This window comes from Corvus moneduloides, chromosome 17 (assembly GCF_009650955.1).
Source record: "Corvus moneduloides isolate bCorMon1 chromosome 17, bCorMon1.pri, whole genome shotgun sequence".
NCBI classification, from domain to species: Eukaryota; Metazoa; Chordata; class Aves; order Passeriformes; family Corvidae; genus Corvus; species Corvus moneduloides.
Window position 1 is genome coordinate 8010679 of NC_045492.1, and position 19821 is coordinate 8030499.

At 56.0% G+C, this 19821-nt stretch overlaps 1 protein-coding gene across 1 annotated transcript; it reads left to right on the forward strand.

The window, feature by feature from the left end:
* Positions 1-323: 323 nt before the first annotated feature.
* STK35 (serine/threonine kinase 35) lies at positions 324-19593 on the forward strand. Its single transcript, XM_032127350.1, is given in 5 exon segments — positions 324-486; positions 2331-2610; positions 2612-3015; positions 8393-9140; positions 15308-19593. Coding segments are annotated over 4 exon segments (1560 nt in total). The 3' UTR covers positions 9106-9140; positions 15308-19593.
* The last annotated feature ends 228 nt before the right edge of the window (positions 19594-19821 follow it).

Consider the following 19821-nt stretch of genomic DNA (forward strand, 5'->3'; position numbering starts at 1 on the left):
GTAAATTGTCCCTGCAGGTGGGACAAGCTCTGCCAGCCGCCGGGGCTGTCCCCAGGCAGAGGGACCGCGACCCAGAGCTGCCGGCGGGAGCATCCCCGGGAAGGCAGTCGCTGTGCTGTGGATCCTCCAGCACCGTCAGCTTCATCCCATTCAGGGACAGGGCTTTTCCAGAAACTCCCAAAACGTTTGCACTCCTGCCTGGCCATGCCGTAGGCAGGAGAGGGAGGTCTTCAGACGCATTTTGTGGGACGTGGGGAGAAACGCCGGGTGGGCGATGCCCGGGGTTTTGCTCCAAACTGCCCGCGGGAGCTGTGCAGCCTCCGATGGAGCGTGACCGCACCGGAGCGAACCGCCGGCGATCGCATCGGCAAAGGGAGCACCGGAGCAGGGGACGGTCAGCGCTGCCCAGGCGGGCGCACGGTGACCTCCCTGCATGGGCAGGAGGCACAAGTGCCACTCGACGGCAGTACAAGAAGCGGCGCTCTCGTAAACACACGAGTCACGCCGCTGCCACCGTCCCCGCCGCTCCAGCCTGCCGAGCGGCACCGGGGGCATGGGGCCGTGGCACGGCCCCCGCAGCACCCCCGGGAGGCGAAGTGGCTCCATTTAAAAACAAATTGAGGTCAAACCACTTGCAGGAGCTGCAGCCGGCGCGGTGACACCACGGGGCAACCTCGCATTGGAGCCGCCCCCGGTGGCTCCGGGGGTCGCCGTCCCTTCCCCGGGGGCACCAGTGTGACGCAGCCGGGAGCTGCTGGGGCTGCATGATAGCAGCGGCACATGGCTCAGCAGTGGGTCAAGAAATCAGGGAATTTTGAGAGCTCCTCCGTGAACCGGCTCTGCAGACGCTGTCTCTAACCGGCCGCAGTGTCCGCTGTCAACGGCACCGCGCGGGGGGCAGGAAAACGAGGGAGAGGCGGCTGGAAAAGTACATTTTGCGGGGTTGGGTCCCCATTCCCTCCCCAAATCCACGGGGAGCGAGACGGCGACGTGCAAAGCCCCGAGCCCGGGGGGCTGTCAGCCACCAGCAGCGCCAGGAGCAGGGTGAGACCCCCGCGCAGCCCGGAGTGGACGGATACTCGTGAAGCCCCCGGCCGGGAAAGTGAAGAGCAATTCGCGGACACTGCGTGGGACAGGGACCTCTGTGGTCCACCCCACCTGCTCGTAGGAGAAATCCCACCAAACCAGCTCCACGGGGAACCAAAACCCAATCCCGCCGGGCCATCCCGGGGGGAAGCACTGCAGCCCCGCGTTCTTCCCCCGGCCCTCGCCGCCCCTCGGGGTCCCGGCGTAGGGCGGTCGCCGCGTTCCGCTCTTGGTGACCAGTGCACGTCCCACCACACGGACACCCGGTGGGTGCCGCGCCGCTCCACACCAGCCTGGGGTGCCCCGAAAACTCTCGGTCCCTGCCCGCAGGGCAGTGGGGCGATGCCTCTTGGGATCGCGGCCAATTTCCCGGGGAACTTCCAGCTGCTGATCCCCGGGAGCGGGGTCGGATCGTCACTGTCGGGGTGAGCGCGGCGCCCGGGAGGGACCCCCGAACGCTGCCGAAGCTGTAAAACCGCCCCCGAACCGGGCGTCCGCCCTTTCCCGGTGCGGCTGCACAGCACCGGTGCGCCGAACATTCGGCACCGCGAGGCTACCGCTGGCGCAACGGCTCCCGGGGATTTACCGGGTCCCGAGGATTTATTGAGTCCCGGGGCACCACCCCCTCCCCGGGGAATCACGTCCCTGACAGCACAACCTCCCCGCCGGGTCATCACCTCCACCCTGTGCACCGCCCCCCTCCCCGGTGCACCGAGCTACTGCCGGCGCACCGTGTCCCGGAGCATCGCTCCCCCGGCGGCATCACACGCAGCCCTCCCCGGTGCACCGGATCCCTTGCACCGCACGGCTACCGCTGGTGCCCCGCTCCGCCGAACCCCCCCCGGGGCATCCCGCCCTCCCGGTGCGCCGCCCGTCCCGGGGCGGTGGGTGGGGGCGGGTCACCCCCCGCCGTTACATAAGGGGTTACGTCAGGGCGCGCGGCCACGCTCTTATCCCACCGCCGCTGCCACCGCCGCTCCCCCACCCCGCCCATTCACACGCCACCGCCGCGCCCGGCCCGGAGCCCCCGCCGGCGCTCCCCAGGTGAGCTCCGCGGGCCAGGCCCGAGCCCGCACCACCTCCCCCGGGCCGCAGCCGGGGGGAAAGGACGGAGGGACGCGGGGGGAACCCGCGGTGGACGCCAGGGCCCCCATGACCGGCCTGTTTACACCGGCGCGGCGCGTACCACCGTGGCGGGGGAGCGGGAGGGGTCTGCCGCCGCGCTGAGCCCTGGCCGCGCTGAGCCGCGCTGGCGGCGCCGCGACCCGGTTACCGCGCCCGGGGCGGAAAACCCGGACCTCCCTTTCCGAGTAGGGGGCCGGCACCGGGGAGAGGCCGAGCCCCGTTGCGGCGGCCGCCGCCCCCCCCCGGCGCCGCGGTGGTTCGCCCCGCGCGGCCGCGATTGGCCGAGCGCTTAAAGGGGCCGGCAGCGCGCGCTTTTCCGCCCCGCGGCGCGGCGGCGGCATCGGCGCGTGCCCCCTCGCCCGCGCGGCGCTGCCCGGCACGCGGGGCGGGGGGGGGCCATGGACGGCGGCCGCCGCGGGACACAAAGAACAGCGCGGCGGCGGCGGGCGACGCGGCGCGGGGCCATGGCGGCGGCGGTGGCGGGGCCGGGCATCGGCGGCGGCGGTGGCCCGCGGTACAGCCTGCTGGCCGAGATCGGCCGCGGCGCCTACGGCGTGGTGTACGAGGCGGTTTCGGGCCGCAGCGGCGCCCGGCTGGCAGTGAAGCGGATCCGCTGCGACGCTCCCGAGAACGTGGAGCTGGCTCTGGCCGAGTTCTGGGCCCTGACGAGCCTCCGGCGGCAGCACCCCAACGTGGTGCGGTTCGAGGAGTGCGTCCTGCAGCGGCACGGCCTGGGGCAGCGCATGAGCCACGGCAACAAGCGCAGCCAGCTCTACCTGCGCCTCGTCGAGACCTCCCTCAAAGGTACCGGCACCCCTGGGGCACCCCCGGCACGGCCCCAGCGCCCTCTTAGGGCACCTCCCGGGCTGCCCTGCCACGCCCAGGGCCTCCAGGGTCTCTGTCCCTGACACCCCTGTCACCCATTCCTACCCCTGCGCACCTGGATTTGTCACCTCCCCGCTGCCTCAATGACCCCCACACCCATCCTCCTGCCCCACTCCCACGTTACACCCCTCTGACCAGGTAACCGCCGGGATGCCCCATGCAGGACGTCTTGGTGTTGTCTCCCTACCCCACGGACACCCTTCCACAGTACCCGCACCTCAAGCACTGCTGCTGCCCTTGCTTGCTCCCCATCGCCCTATTGCTCAAATCCCTCGTGGGCATTGTCTGTGCTCAAGAGCACCCAAAGCTCCCCCCAGCTCTCATAATGCCCTTCTCCCCACCTTGACTCACTGCTTTTCCAGAGTAACCACCCCTGGGGTCTCCCCACTGTGCAGGCATCACCCCTGCAGTCTTAGGGTCCCCTCTGAGGTATCTGCTCTAGGCTTGCTCCCATCACCCATCTCTGTCCTGTCCTGCAGGGCTCCCCACAGGGTCCCTCTGCTGCCCTTCTTTGCTGCCACCCACCCTGAACACACCTGGGGAATCCTTGTCCTGGACCCTGTGCCACCCCCTGTACTCTCCCTTTCCTGTATGCTGCTCCCAGGAAACCATTCCCTAAACCCCACCCATGTCTTGCAGCAATGCCATGGACTCCCTCCGTGTGCCCTGCAGTCCTGCCCCCAGTCCTGACGGGCCCTGTTGTTATCTCCAGGCTCAGACCCAGCCCCTGGGGGACATCCCTGTGTGCTGGACCCCTGGCCAGCACTGACCTCCTCCTCCCTTACACCTCAAATACTGAGGCTCTGTCTGCTATCCTGACCTGTGCCATAGCTCTCACACATCCCTCGGAAACCTTCACAGCCTGTGCCCCAGTTACACCAAGGGGACATCTCCCCCTCTCTGCCCGATGCGCTGTCCCATCTCTGAGCACCCCAAGGCTGCCCCCTGTTATGGCTCAGGCTCTCACAGCTTTAGGACTGTCCCCATGTTCCCCCATTGCTGTCTCTGTGGGAGCAGCCCTGAAGCACTAATGCCTGTAGCCTGGGCTGATACCCCCATTTTCCCCTGGGGTCCCTCAGCATCATGGGGCTGTCAGGGGTCACCTTCTCCTGTCACAGCCAATGACTGTGATGGTGACATCTCCAAAATGCTCCCTCCCTCCCTTTGCTCCCTTCGCTGCTTGTCAGATGCAGCTTTGCCAATGTGCCGTGAAGATGTGGAAAAATACTGGAGCCCTGTGCCCCCTGTGCTCATCCCAATCCTTCCTTCCCCAAACTTGTGTGTTGGGATTCCTGTCAGCTCCTTGGGGAGCTCAGTCTCCCTGTGCCCCCCAGTGTAGGCAGCCCCCAGGCCCCCTGCCAGGCACAGAGCTCGTGCAAAGCTCCTGAGATCCGTCCTCTGAGCAAACTTGTGGCTCTGACTGTCCCTGCCTTGCCTGTCCCCTCTGTATCCCTGGTGGGAGGATATGTCCAGACCTGCCTGGCTCTCCCCATGCATCCCAGCTCCTGCTCTTCCTTCACACAACTACCCAAGGGAGGCTCCCTGAGAAGGGCAGTGTCCAAATTCCTGTACAGCCAGGGCACATAGCTCCCTGGGAGAGGAGCCAACTCTTCCCTTTGGGTGTGTGTCCAGCTGTAGCATGTGTGGGGGATTCTGCCCCCCTCTGTCATGTTGCACACCCCGAGGAGAGGTGGCTTGGCTTGGGGAAGCTCTTGGGTAGCTGGAGGTGCCCCATCTCCAGGTGGAGAAGGAGACCCATAGATGCCCCATCTCTAGGTGGGGGTTGAGCCTCCTGAATTCCCAGCAATGGGAAGGGCTTTGCCTGCCCTGGTCCTGCTGCAGCCCCTTAGAGGGGAGCCGAGCTGGACTCTGCATCCCCAGCCTGGAGCAGTTTGACTCCCCAAACCAAGCTGGAGCACATTCTCCCTTCCGTCTGCCTGGCTGCCCTCGGGGCTGTGTTGTGCCGGGCAGCCTGTGCTTGCTGCTTTCCCAAGCCTTGGGTCTGATAGACATAGATAAATATTTTCAAAGCAAAAGCTGGAGCTGGATGAGCCCCGCAGGTCTCCTGCTCTCCTTCCCTGGCGGCAGCAGCGCTGGAGCTGTGGCGGTGGCCGTGGAGCCGTGCTGCCGTGCCATTCTGCACGACTGCAGCTGGGCTATTTACAGGCCAGCACAGATGCTGTGCCAACGTGCTGGGGCTCAGGGCACAGTGAGGATTAATCCGAGACTTTCTGAATCAGGAGCACAACTGTCGGGATACCAGGCGGGGTTTGGTCTCAGCTATGGCACGGAGCCTGAACGTTTATCATTTTAACGAGGTGTGGAGTAATTAAATTTAAGGGCAGGATGTGTAAAGGAAGGTGAAAGCTCGGCACTGAGCTGGAGGAGAGGCACATACCCGTGCAATGTGCTCGGAGCCCTGACACAGGAGCACCTCCAGGGCTTGTGCACATCACGTGCCCCTCTTGCTCCTAACCCACAGCAGTGACAGCTGCCTTAAGTGAACAGGTATAAAGTGTGGCTTCCTGCTCCTCCCATGCCATCTGTGGCCACCAGCCTGCTACCAGCACTCAGCCTCACTCGTGGGCTGCCCTGGTGTCACCCATATGTGTTGCCATCATTCCAACCACCCAGAATTCCATGCTGCTAGCTCCCATCTCTCTGCTGCTGCCTCCTTGCACAGAGGGAGTCAGAGGTTATGTGTGGTAGTGGGCACTGGGATGCTGCTTCTGCTCTCATTAGATTTTTATTTTCCCTGTGAAGCTAAGCAAATTAACATGCTGCTAATGAGCTCCCAGGATGGGGTGGGGGAGGTCTGTGTGTGCTGCTGGAAGGATGGAGTGTGAGTGTGTTCCATCCTGTGTTTGGGCAGGGAGCACATGGGAATGCTGGCTTGGTGATAGAGAACAGGTCCAGCCTGTCATTGGCATCTCCTCAGCTCTTGACTGCTTGTCTTCAGTTTGCTAACATCTCATCTTTAGGGAGCATATTGCCAGCTCTTTATGTTTAAAGCTGTTTGTTTTGAAGGCAGGAAGATGATTTAACAACTAAAACACTTTCAGATTATAGAAAGAAAATGAGGAAATATTACTTTTGGCTTAAGCCTCTACTTGCAACACTCCACCCAAAGTGAAGTGCCTGGTGCTCACAGCTACTGCTGGATCCCCATCATCTTTCCTGCTCTTGCTGAGGTTCAGGGGCTAGGTTTTAAATCAGAGCCTTCCTTATGCTGAAAACAAACCTTGACTTGTCAGAGCTAACAGTTCCTGGCTGCTGCTGAGCCAGTGTTTGAGCCACTTCCTCTGAGAAGGGGCTGCCAGCAGTGCTGTGTGGATGCTCCCACCTGGCTGTGTGTGAGGGATGTGGGGCTCTGCTGTGCTCCCTGTCATGGTTTGATTCCTGGCAGAGAAGAGCCAGACCCTTCAGCTCCCTGTGTTGGGGCTGTATGGCTGCAGAGGGGAGCAGGAAGGCTGAACCCTGTGTCCTGCTGTGATGTCACTGGGGTTTAACAAATCAGAGTGGTGGCAGCTGTGTGAGCTGGGGCTGTCCTGGCTGTGCCAAGGTCTCTGCTCCCAGGACAAGCAGCCTCTCCTTAAGTTTCCATGCTGTCATGCCAAAGGTGGCTTGCACCAGAGAAGCTGCTTTTCCTGGTCAGCATTTTGGTCTCCAGAGCCAAGCTGTCCTGTGCGCTCCCAGCTGGCCCTTGGGCTTTCATGCTGAGCCCCCTTCCAGCCAGATGAGACCTCCGAAGTGCACCCTGTACCCTGTGTATCTCCACCCTGTTCTTTCATCCCCCAGATCTAACCTTCAGACCTAACCTCAGCAAAAGATGGCCGAGGATAGGGAGGTGCAGCCAAATCCTTCTGTTGTGCAGATTTCCATTTCCATAACAGTAGCCATGGATACAGACTGTTTGTGCAAATAACCAATATTCCCACCCACACTGATTGCTGACCAGTGCTGGGTGTCCCTGGTAGTCCTTGGCTTTACCTGCTGCTGGAAGTTTTTTGCTTTCCCAGATGCTCTCTAGGGCTTTGCTCGAACAAAACCCAACTTTGTCAAATGGGTGGAGTTATTTCACTGCTTTCAAAAACACTTGAGTTTGGCTGTGGGACTTTTTAACTATGGCAGAGGTGAGTGGTATCCTCCAGCTTCTCTCTTATGGTGCTTGAGGATTAAAAAAATCAGTTTCTAGAGCAAAATGATGCTCTGGTAGTATGTGCAGGCTCTGCCAATCACCTGGGTGCTCTCTGGAGGAGACTTGGGGTCTGACAGTGGGGTTTGCATTCCTGGCATCAGCTAACAGGATGGGTCTGTTGCCAATGCCCCCTGGGGCATCCTGGCAGCCCTGGGGAGCACCAGTGGCAGACATGGCTCCATTAGCTGATATGATGCTGTTGTGTTCTTCACATGTTTAATTGATGTGCAGGAGAGTCCTTCCCTAGGTAGGAGTTTTATGGAGTAAAGCCTAGATTTAATGGACCAGCCCTGACATGCTCTGAGTTTGAAGAGCTCAGTTTGATGTCTGGTGAAGGAAGAAGCTGTTTGGGGTGTAATACTGGGTAGTATGAGCAGTTATAAGTGTGGCTGAGATTACACTCAGCAAACATTGTTTGTGGCTTGGACCTCTAGTTTCCTCTCATTAAAGACTTGTTGGCACTTAATGAAAGCTGGATGAAGTGGCAGAGTTTTCCCAGCACAAATGCAATCCTTAAATGCACAAATTCCGTCTGGGAAGACCCAGTGGGCCATAGGGCTTGGACACTGGTGTGACCACTCTTGGCAAGACTGTGCTGGCACAGTTTTAAGGGCTGTGATTTACTCCCTGTGTGCAGTTCCAGTAAAGTGTATGGAATGAGCCAGCCTTTGCCTCTTGCAGCAGAGCTCAGATGGGAGAGGAGGCATTCACAGAACTGATTTTTCTCCTGTAGACTCACTGCTAATTGTGCTTTTAGCCTCTGCTGCTTTGGCTGTCAGAGCCTGGGGAGAATGGCCTGGTGGTAGGACTGAAGAAAATATGTTCTCTGTACTTTGCTGGGAGGAGGTCCCTGAGCCGGTTCCCAGCAGTGATTTGGATAAACATGGTGCTGGTGTGTTGTGCTCAACAGGATCCCAAAGCACGTGAAGGCACAGCAGTGCCAGCATCACTGGTGCCTTGCAGTGCAATAGGTCCCAGTCACATTCCCAAAGCCTTTGCTATCCACATAAACCAGACCTGTTGTTCCTCACCCACCCTGGGTCAGTATGGACTTTGTAATGTGTCTGAAAAACCCACTCTTTTATCCCTTTTGGTCAGGTGAGAGGATCCTGGGCTATGCAGAGGAGCCTTGCTACCTGTGGTTTGTCATGGAGTTCTGCGAAGGGGGAGACCTCAACCAGTACGTGCTGTCCCGAAGGCCCGACCCAGCCACCAACAAGAGCTTCATGCTGCAGCTGACCAGTGCCATTGCCTTCCTGCACAAGAACCACATTGTCCACCGGGACCTGAAGCCTGACAACATCCTGATAACTGAGAAATCTGGCACCCCTGTGCTCAAGGTGGCCGACTTTGGGCTGAGCAAGGTCTGCGCTGGCCTGACTGCTCGGGGCAAGGAGGGTGGGCACGAAAACAAAAACGTGAATGTGAACAAGTACTGGCTGTCCTCAGCCTGTGGCTCTGATTTCTACATGGCACCCGAGGTCTGGGAGGGACACTACACTGCCAAGGCTGACATCTTTGCCCTCGGCATCATCATCTGGGCCATGATTGAGAGGATCACTTTCATTGATGCCGAGACCAAGAAGGAGCTGCTGGGGACTTACATCAAGCAGGGGACTGAGATCGTGCCCGTTGGGGAAGCGCTGCTAGAAAACCCAAAGATGGAGCTGCACATCCCTCAGAAACGCAGGACTTCCATGTCTGAGGGGATCAAGCAGCTCTTGAAAGACATGTTGGCTGCTAACCCGCAGGATCGACCTGATGCCTTTGAGCTTGAAACCAGAATGGACCAGGTTACATGTGCTGCTTAAATTCAGGGCAGGGCACTGCTGTGCTTTGCAGCTGGGTAAGTGATTCGCACTTTTTGTCTTATTTCTGTTGGCTGTACTGGCCCAATAGTGCACTTTGTAGTGACACAAAGGAGTCTTTCATGTTTCTAGAGCTATTTCTATAGTGACTCATCAGAGCACTGCTTCTGAGATTATTTTCATCTATTCTACTGCAAAAATAAAGCAGAGGTGAGAAATAGAATTAGCAGCTGCACATCCTGTCACCGCCCGAGGGCCCAGTGGAGCTGGAAGGGCTGGGCAGGAGCCCTGCTCCTCAGAGGTCCTGGCTAGTGGCTGAGACAGGCTGGGGCACAGCAGAGAGAGACCTGCAAGCACTTGCTATAAGCTTTAGGGACATCTGTCTCTCTCAGGGGCAGGGAGGGATCTGCCAGTTCTGCCTCCTGCTGTGTGATATAATTTCCACGGTCTGTGCTGGGAGCAGCTCCCTGTCTAGCACCATCCCCCTCCCCTGTGACACTTGGAAAGGACACCTCAGGGCTCAGCTGGCTTAGTGAGCAGGCACCAAGTGGCACATCTGTCTTGGCACAAAACTCTTTGCTTTCACCTACAAGGCACGTGGGTCCATCTTGTGGCTCTGTTTCATTTCCCTATTAAAGGCAGGACTTCCCTTTGGTGTGAATGTCAGTGGCCCAAATCCAGGAGATGCTTTGGTCTCCAGCATCTGTGTTTGTAGACCTGTGTCTACTCAGGAAGGAAGCTTAAAAACAGCTCTGCTTAGACTGAGCTCAGCTCTGTCCAAGCAGAGTCCCCTCTCTTCTCCCCCCCTGCTAAACAGTCTCAAGCTCTGAGGTCCTGATCCTGAGGCCTGGGTGGTCACACATGGTCTGGAAGGACCCCCAGGGTGTGGGGTAGCTGGTGGTGTCACTAACCAGTGACACGGAAGGACTGGGAGGTGTTGCCTACACAGCAAAGCTGTCTGTAAACAGGAGCTGTTACTAGGGATTCTCCCAGCCAAGCATTTCAATGAAACTGAAGATTACCAGGGGTGAGGCTGACGTCTTTCCAGCCCACATCCTTTCTCAGCCTCCTGCAGAGCTGCCTGCCCATCACTGGTCCCAGGAGATCTCTGACAGCCTGCCTGTGTCAGGTGGTGGCATCACAGCTTGGGCCCCAGCCCTCACCTCGCCCTGAAACCACACAGAGCCAGCTGGACTGGAGCTGACCATGGATGTAAGAGGGCAGAGAGGGAGGAAACCATTTCCCTGGCCACCTGATGGCTGTGTGCCTGGCCAACTCTGAGAGCAAGCCCCCAGCAGCAGGTGGTGGGGAAGGTGGTGGCATTTCGGCTGGTTTTGCTAAAACCCCTCATTGCTGCCACCTGAGGGTTCCTGAGCTTATGGAAAAGGATGTGGTACCTGACTCCCCCTCTCTCTGTGTGCCCAGGTACACTCTGTGCTGTACGTAGAAAAATAGGGATATGGAAATGAAAAGAGCTATTGGGTTGGTCTTGTTCTTCTCTGTTGGTTTGTCCAAACTGGTCCACAGACCATCCCCTCTGCACTCTTCCAGGCACAAAATATTTAACACCCATCTCAAGTGTGAATAGCTGATTCGAGCACTGCTGCCTGGGGCTGGATACTGGTCCCAGTGCAAGTGCGGGCTGGGATTAGGGTGGGGGTGTGAATCTGCGGAAATATGAGCCCTTAAGATGGGTGTGCTCCAGCCCCGGGGAAGAGCAGACACCCGGCCTTGTGCCCCGGGGCGAGGTGCAGGGCTGGTGGGGATGTGGGAGCAGCTCTGCTGCACGTGGAGGGTCAGGCCGGGCTCTGCCATCTGCGCTGGCTCTGTGCTGACACGATGCTGCTGCGTTATGCAACCAGCCCCTGCCCTCGGGGGAAAATTCATCCTGCGCAGATCTGCGGAATAGTACATGAAGGGATAACAAACACCGAGGGGACAGTCCTACCCCACGGCTGTTTGCTCAAACCCAGCTGCCTCCTGCAGCCCCCCCCACCCCACTCCATCCGTGAGTCTGCACCGATCGCTCCATCGTGACACAGCTGCAGTAGCCAGGGATGCTCTTACATAACCCAACCTGCCACATGGAGCGTGATCGCTTGGCCCAGATAGAGCCCAGCGCCAGCCATATGTTCCCTGCAAACCCAGAGTATTCCTCTGCCTCACTCGTGGGACAGCCAGAATATTTGGTGGGTTTTGCGGTGTAGTTGTGCATTCACATCAGCCTTCTTCTGGATGCTATTAAATGCAAATCTTAAATTGGAAACCTGCTTGAGAAGCTTAAAATGGGATTTAGAGCAAGGCCTGAATTCTGCTCTCAGGTAATTTTAGTTGACCGAGAAACTCATGTAACCTCTTCCAACTTATTTGTGGCACTGGTGTGTAGCTTTGCTATGCTGGGTCATGCAGCGGATTCTTCCCCAGGACAGTTCAGACCTGCTCAGCCTTGGGTTCATGTCATAACCTGGAAAACTGTAACCCTCCCTGACCCAGGGAATCGGATTTTTGCTTATTCTTTGCTATGCCACTGACCTCTTCAGATTTCGCTTCATGTCTCAGCAGCTTCGCCTTTAGTTCTGCCACGGATGCTGCACGCACCTGACAGCTTCATGCTCTGTTACTCTCCCAAAATGCAGATAGGAAATGTCAGTTCTCAGACAGGAAAGTGTTTTTGGCTTGGTTTACGCTGGACACTGAGGTGGAGATGACTCATTATCTCCTTGTGCTTCCCACTGTTGGTGGCCCTGGGGCAATAGTTCTAGCAGAGGTAGGCAGCATTTCCCTGGGAAAAACGAAGGTATTCTCTTTTTAATTTGAACGCTGCTTCCCTACCTTCTCCAAATGTTTACATAAAGCCAAGTTTATCTACAACTCCCTAGAGTTGTTGGCAAAAACTGCCTTTTGGGCAAAGAGGACAAAAGCCTTTCTAGTACAATTAGGGAGTGGCTGGGTTGTGCTGGGTATTTGCTGATGGGTCTCTTTGACTGTGTGATAGCCCAGCACTAACTGCACTGCACACTGGGGAGTATTTCACCCCTCCTTCCCAGTACTGGAAAGCTAGGACAACTCTCCTTTCCTGCAGTGTGAACATCTTTCTTTCTATGTCACCTTTGTAGTTGCCTTCCAGATTCCCTGGGGCTTGTGAGGGGCCTCCCTGAGATGCTGCTCCAGTGGGATCCTCTGATGGGGTGGGTTTGTGCAACCCCTTAGACAAGTTGCAGAGGCACAAGGGTACAGTGGCAGTTTCACCTTTTGCTGCTTACTGCAGTGACACAGGGGCCTTGGCCACAGAAACACAAGGGGGGTGAGTACAGCATCACCCACCACTGACAATTATGTGTTTAAGAAACTTTGTAGTTTTGATTCACACAGGACATCAAACCACAATGGTTGTGATCAGTGTAGAAGGCAGCTTGTTCTGGTAGATTGTATTCAATGATATTTTCACTGTGCATAAAACAGTTGGTCTGATTTTGGGTGGATGCTAAGATGAATGGCAAGAATCTGTGCAGGCTGCAGCATCTCAGGGGCTGTCATGAGCAGGAAGGTGTTCAATAGCTGTGGCCAGCCTGGTTCTCTCCAGCACTCCTCTGTCACTGGGTTTGATTATTCCAGTTTCAGCTGAAAGTGGCTGTTTGCATTTGCATTGTTCTGCTCTTTGCATTTCCAACGTGCACCAGGAACTGATGCTGAGCAAGCTCATCTGCTCACCCTGCATGATGGTGTCTGTCCTGGCCAGAGCTCTCTGGTGCTGTGCCCAGCCACTCCCAGCACTGCTGATAAACTGCTGCCCTGTGGAATTTTGGAGCTGGAGGACAGACAGGGATCAGGGACGCAGCAGCAGCTCTGAGAGCTGTCAGTGAACATGGGCTGCTGCATCATGTTAGATCTTGTCTGTTAGTATCACTCAGCTCAAGTTTTACTCACTGGCCAGTTAAAGGACAGCAATTTCATTCCTAAAACAATGTTGGTTTTGACTTTGGACTGTTTTTTGTGTGGTTTGTGGATCTTGGCATGGACAAAAGCCACAGGACAGTAAAAGCAGTGTCAGTTCCTCTTCTCAGCCGTAACAGTGAATGCAGCATGACAGGGGCCACCCCACAGAGTGGTGATACCCTTCTGGGCAGTGTTGATTCTACCTGGGGTGAAATGAGGCCCTGAGGGTGACCTGGACCATGTCACTTCTGGCCAATTGTGTTAGTGTTTGCTCACTGTCACCCCTGCTTTGCCTTCTGGGGGAGGTCACTGCGGTTGGATTTAAGGATTCACCCAAGGAATGCATCACAAGTATAGGTACAGAGCACGAGGAAAGGCTCAGGAGATAAATCAGGCACTCAGCCCCCTTCCCTCGCACTCTGTGTTCCCACACAGGGGCAGATGACATGGTTAACACGAGGAGGTGATGGGTTATCTCTCCCTCCTCTGCACTGAGTCCTCTCTGCCCTGCAGACCCCTCTGTGTGACCCCCACATTGGTGTCATCTTGCGTGCTGGGTGAGGGCTCCACGGGCTGCTGGTTCACATCCTGCTGATGCCGAATGAACGTTCGAGCTGATTAAAACTATAAGTGGCATCAGTGGAGGGATTAAAAGCTCCTGAACAAGCCTCTGCAACAATGTGCGTCAGTGGGGTGAGCTCTCCTGTCTCAGAGCAGTGAGCTCAGGGCTGCTCAAGCAAGCGCCTTCCCTGAAAATGCTCCTACTCCAGGGAAGCACAAACAGAAACACTGCCCTACTTGCTAATGAAGCTGCACAATAGGAGAAATCTTCCAGGAGAATCCCTCTGTGTTTGCCCTGACCCAATGTCTGTGTGCCTCTTGCCTCCTCAAACAGAAAGGCTTTATTCCAATGGCAGCCTGCAAAAGTGGCATCCCTTGGTTAACCTCTCCTGAAAAGGAGTGTGCCCAGGACCCTGCCTTCTGCTCTGAGCAGCCTCGTCCTTTAGAAATGTGTTCCTCAGGCAGGGATTTCTTTAATGAGATTTCCTAGGACTAAGGGATTGGAGTAATTTGCTGGGCAGATGCATTTTTTCTGCAGCAGGTCTTTCCCACTGCTCCCTTGGTGTCTCTACAGAGCCCCTCGCCCATCCCTGGTGGAGTGGGACCTGCCCCTGCTGAATGGGGGAACTAAATCCACCCCCCACATTTTTTTTTCCATGTCACTGTCTGAGTTTAGAGCTCATAGACCACCCCTGCTGCTTCCCACCACAGCTGCTGCCCTTGGCTCTGCTGGTGCCTCCTTGAGTTTGGGACATCCTGAAGGATGTATTTTCAGTACAGAAGTGACATCACGTGTACATGTGCTGTTCTTCTGCTGTCCACAGGGAATCTTCTGGGTTGCACACAAATTGTGTGGAAAACACTGGTAGCTTATGTGCAGAGTTGAGCATTCCCATGTCCCTGAGCTTGGAGGATGGGCGGGTGTCAGGGCTGTGGATGAATGGGTGCAGCACCCTTGCTGCTACAGGGACCATGGAGGTTGTTGTGTGTTGAGACTTTGGCCTAAGCAGGGATTGATGCAGCAAATACCTGCCTGTTCTAAAATCCCTGGCACTGAGCATCCTTGTGGGCTGAGCTGTGAACCTATCCTGCTCTGCTTCCAGTTGCACCAACCTGGATTTTACCCACCTTTTGCAGAGCTGCTCGCGGTGTCTGAGCTGCTGCTGATGTAGGGGATGAGCAGTGCAGGGCAGCTCCAGGGTTGCAGCTTGTTCCACCTTTCCTGATAGAGAACAGGGAGCTGTCACTCACAGACACATCACATGGACTCTCAAGGCCAGGCTCTGCCGTGGGAACACTTGTCCTTGTTCCAGCAGGACTGTCACTGCGGGGAGCTGTGTGGGATGGGGCTGTGTTGTGGGGAGGTGCTCAGCCCCAGCCAGCCTGTCCCAGCTCAGCTCCCGCCTGGGGCAGCTGCATACATGCTGTCCTTGGCAATGTGCTCTATGCACTGCTGTCTGAGTCCCTCTGGGGAAAAAACTGACTCTAAACTGAGCCCAGTTCCTATCTGGATCGATAGCAAAAGCACTGGGCAGTAGAGAGATGTGGCAGCACTCGTTTTGGACTAACTGGGATCAGTGGGCAGGTGGCAGGAGTGGTGTCCTACACCCCTTCCATCCAGCAGCCAATGCCTGGAGTCATAATGTAGTAACTGGGGCAAACCACTGACAAACCTGACCTCTTTCTCCTCTCTTGTTTTCTCTTGCAGATTTATTTACCAGGGACCCATAATCTCCATTATTTACGTGCAACAAGGAAGTCAAAGATAAGGGAAGATGATGATACAGAAGATCCCTGGTCTGCAGGATCTCTGGCAATGTGAAATCTTTGGGTGTTACTTTTTTGTGTTGGGAAGGGGTGTTGTGGGGGTGTGGGAGGGGGCTGGAGGGGCCTGTGGAAGAACACAAGCTGGCAGCTGTCACATTCATGAGACTTTGAAACAAGATCCAGAGAGCAGAGCTGCCCGTGCCCAGCCCTCCCCATGTCTCCTGTGCTGCCGTTTGATTTAGTAGATGTTTCTAGGGATGTGGTTCCATAAGGAAGTGGGAATCAGCAGCCTGATGGTGAGGTGTGCTGCCAGGCACCAGCTCCGAGTCCAGCTGGGCACAGTTTTGGGTTCAAAGCTTTTGATTTTGCCTAGGGAAAATGGGAGCTGAGTGCTGGCTAGGTTTGCCTCGGGAGTGCAGTGCTTTAGGAAAAACGAGTCTCTTGGACCACATGTTGCAAGCAGCTAAATAACCTCATAGCCAGGCAGCCCCTGAGTAGGTGGTGCTGCCCAGGCTATGAGCAGCTGACATTAGGATAGAGTAGGATAAACAAGCTGGAAAGCCATTTGGCAAAGCAGGTCTTCCCAAGCTGGATTTCACTATCATCTTTGTTACTGTTTTTCTATACAGAGGGAACTGGGGAGCTGCTGAGTACAATTTTCAGGTTGACATCATCTGAGTACAAGAGAAACAGAAAGCAGTCCACTTCTCTGATCCATTTAATGCCAAACTTCAGTCGATAGGAACAATGCTGGGGAGAGAAGGAGGTTTGGCCTTAATGGCTCATGGGCTGGATTCTATCCTCCCACAGGACACTTTTCCCTGCTAGCTAATGATCTCCAGGAAGCAAAAGGCAATGCTGCTGTTCAGGGTGGGTTACAGTACAGCACAGCTCAGGTCAGGAGATTGGAACCTCAGGCTGAGCAGTTTGTACTCTATTTCCTTGCCTGTATTTGAAGCAAAACTCCTATTCTGGGGCTGCCCTGTGTTGATGATCTTTAGACTTTGCTCACTGTAAATGCAATGTAAAGCACCACCTCTTCTCCACCCTGCAGCTTCTGAACCACCTAAGATGTTTCTTAGCAGGTGAAATCACCCAGCAGTGGTTTGGGAAGTGGGCTGGTCTGACCCAGCATCACTCCTGAGCTGCTGGGGTGCTCAGTCTGGAGCTGGCCATGGCCATGGGCAGGAGAGGGTCCCCCTGGCCCCCTCATCCCTGGCTGTGGGAACTGGTCCTTGCCTGCACTTTCCTCTGCCATCACTGGAAGGTTCCTAACTGGCAGCACCTCCATGTATCTCCTCAGTGTACTTTGCTGACCTCACAGGAAGGAACGGAAATCGAGGAAATTCAGGTGGGCTAAGGCAGAGCAGGGAAAGGATGGAGGGGCTTCTTTCTTCTCTTCCGTCTTTTCCAGGACATAAAGCTAAAGCTGTGGCTGCAGGAAGGCCTGGTCCCTCTTAGGAGGACTAGAAGTCTCCAGACTGGCTGTCTGTGACTTGTGAAGGTTTGGACAGCACAAACGCAGCACCAAGCCCTTGTTCTCACACTGCTCTTGTGTTTGTCCCTAGGGATGCTTCTGTGTACTGCAGCTGGGTGGGATTCCTGCAGCTTCCTGTGCTGCATCCCACGGGAAGGGGAGAGTGAACCCTTTATCTCACAAGTGCAGTGTTAGTGCCCTGATCACTGGACCATCCTTCCTCCACCTGGCAGAGCCTTTGCTCCTGACTGTTACAGCTGTTCTAACTGAACCCTGGCCTGAACAGGTGCAGTAAGAGGGCTTTGTCCTCCAAGCCTTGGCTTTCCCTGCTGGAATGGCATCTCAGCAGGCATAACTTGGCAGCTGAAGGGAGCTTCCTAGCAGGAGGAATACCAAGTCTGAAAGGCAGGAGGTGAAGCTGGAAGGCAGTGAGTGGGTTGCCTTGTTCCTCTCAGGACAGGAGTGAGTCCAGCAGGCCCTGGGAGGGCCAGCCCTCTTGGTCCACTGCTGTTTCAGGCCATCTTCAAACCACACGTCTCCACCTCAGCTTTTGCATTGCAGATGTGTTTTTCAACAGCTTGATGTTAGTGAGCTAGACCGTAGTGCCTTACTTAGGATTTAGCAAACACTTCCAAGGAGGAGTCCTAGGGCTGCTAGCCTTTGGCCAATGTGGATGTTTCCCTGATTAGTTTGTCCTTTTAAGAGCATTTCTCTCTGATATTGCTGCTGTGTTCAACTCCCCAGACTATACAGGAACCTGCTTTGTGTTTACAGCTCCCCACATCTCTCCTCCAGTTACTTTGGCCCAGACCAGCACTCCCTCTAGAACAATGTGGGAACGGGGAACAGCTCAAACCTGCATATGCTGTGGGATGGAGAATGTTCAGCCTTCTCTTCCCAGGTGGGTCTATCCGGCCTCACCTGCCCAGCTCCTGCAGGCCACTCTGCTGTGGATGTTTGGCACTAGGATGTGTCACTGGGAAAATCCAAACTTAAGAAAGCAACACAGAGTCTGTGGCCCTTTTCCCAGCCCAGGGCCAGGCTGTCTCTGTCTCTTCCTGGCTGCAGTGAAGCTGAGCATGCAGGTGCTGGGGGTAGCTGGTTGGTGTGGGGGGAGCCAAGCCCCCCTTGCAGAACTCTCCAGGCTCGTGCGGCCCCAGATGGTGCCCACGCCAGGGGAGTGATTGTATGAAACTGTTTACTTCTGATTTTGCTGTTTACAAAAGGGATGTGGGGTGGGTGGGGGGAACAAGCCAAGCCTCAGGAGGATTGAGAAATGTGTTATCTGCACCAGCCTGCAGCAAGGCTGACACCACTGGCATCATGCAGGTGTCATGGGGATCTCCCAGCCAGCTTTTGGTCCATGGGGAGGAAAGCAGAGGTGGCTCTAGTCTAGAGGGGTTAGATTAGCTCCCCTATATCCCCTTACTGCTGTGTTTGAGGTTCAGCAGTGCTAGTGACAGATAAGAGTTACCCCTGTGGTCTTCCTTTACTCCTCAGGACCCAGCTCCTTCACATATCACGGGCTCCCAGAGCCTTTCTGGAGCAATAAGATGTAAAACAAGCATTACCATCGTTGTGGAAATCCTCCGTTGTGTGCGGTGTCTGTCTCCTCCGTATGCAGTACGAGTCTGGGTTTAAGCCTGCCAAGTGTCACGGGGCAGCTGCTTCAGGGCACAAGCTGGGATTCGTTTCCCTGGGCTTTCTGCAGGTCAGGAGAACAGGGAAACACGCTGCTGCTTTCCTTCCTTACCCAGGCCTGTGCTGCTCAAGCCTCACACTACAGCTGCCCAGGGCAAGGGTGCTCCTGGTCCCTTTTTTGGCAGTGCTGGCATGGGATGGGTGTGCGGAGCTCAGCGCTGTGCTCTGCTCCTCACAGCCCCCAGCCCATCAGCCAGGGCAGCACTGGGAAAGCAGAGTCCCCATTTCCTTGGCACCAAGATTCAGCCAATGCTTGTGCCACTGGTGTGGGAAGAGTTGTGCCAGTGGCTCCTGTGCTCCTCAGCTGGTTACAGGCACATCCCAGCGGGTGGGCCCTTCATGTCCAGAAGCATTTCACACTTCAGGGCAGGGTGTCTGGGGTGGTGGGCGTAGCTAGAAGGGAAGTGCAGGGAGCTGCTCTCTTCCAGCTGTGATCTGCCAGATCATTTCTCTGCAGCCTGCCCAAATGCTTTTAGTCCTGAGGGTGTGTCTAGGCTGCTGAAAGAGCTCACGGGGGCCACACAGGAGTGCCTGGTGTCCCCATCCTGGCGCCTGCTCCCTTCACAGCAGCTGCCCAACCCAGCATGAGCCTTCAGCTCACTCACCCAGCAGGAAACAGCAGCTTTGCAGGGTGAGCTGCTTCACTACCACACCACCGGGGGTGCTGGGTGAGCCCCAGGACAGGGGCACTCTGCCCCAGCCCTGCTGAGGGCTCCCCCCACTCCTCACAGCTCCTGTGATGAGCTAGCAAGAGCAGAAGGCTTAAACCCAGACTCTAAACTAAAGATAATATTAGTAAATTAATCTGTATTTTTCTTTTTTTTTTCTTTTTTGCACAGAAGCTGGTAATCTAGGACCTATGTGTGAACAACTTTATATAAATATTTTTTGTACTTGATTTACTTGGGTTGGTATGAAACATTCTATTTAAGTTCTTTGAACACTGTGGATCCCCTGATGTGTATGAATGGCAGAGGCTTTGTAAATTAAGGGACGTTTGTGTGAATAAAGCTATTTGATGGGGTTGAAAAGCCACACACAACTTGAAACGTGAGCTCTGTGTGTGTTTGTCCTTGGCTATGCTGGCAGCAGTGGGCAGACCAAGGCCCTAAAGCAGCTCTGTCTCCATCCTGGAGGGCAGGTCCAGCTAAGCCTGAGCTAGAACTGAGCTAGCTGCACTGACCTCGGGGCTTAGGGCACTAAACAAAGGCACCGTGGCCAGTGCCAACCAGAACGTGGCTCCTGGCATGTGGCACTTGTGGCCTTTTATCCTTGCC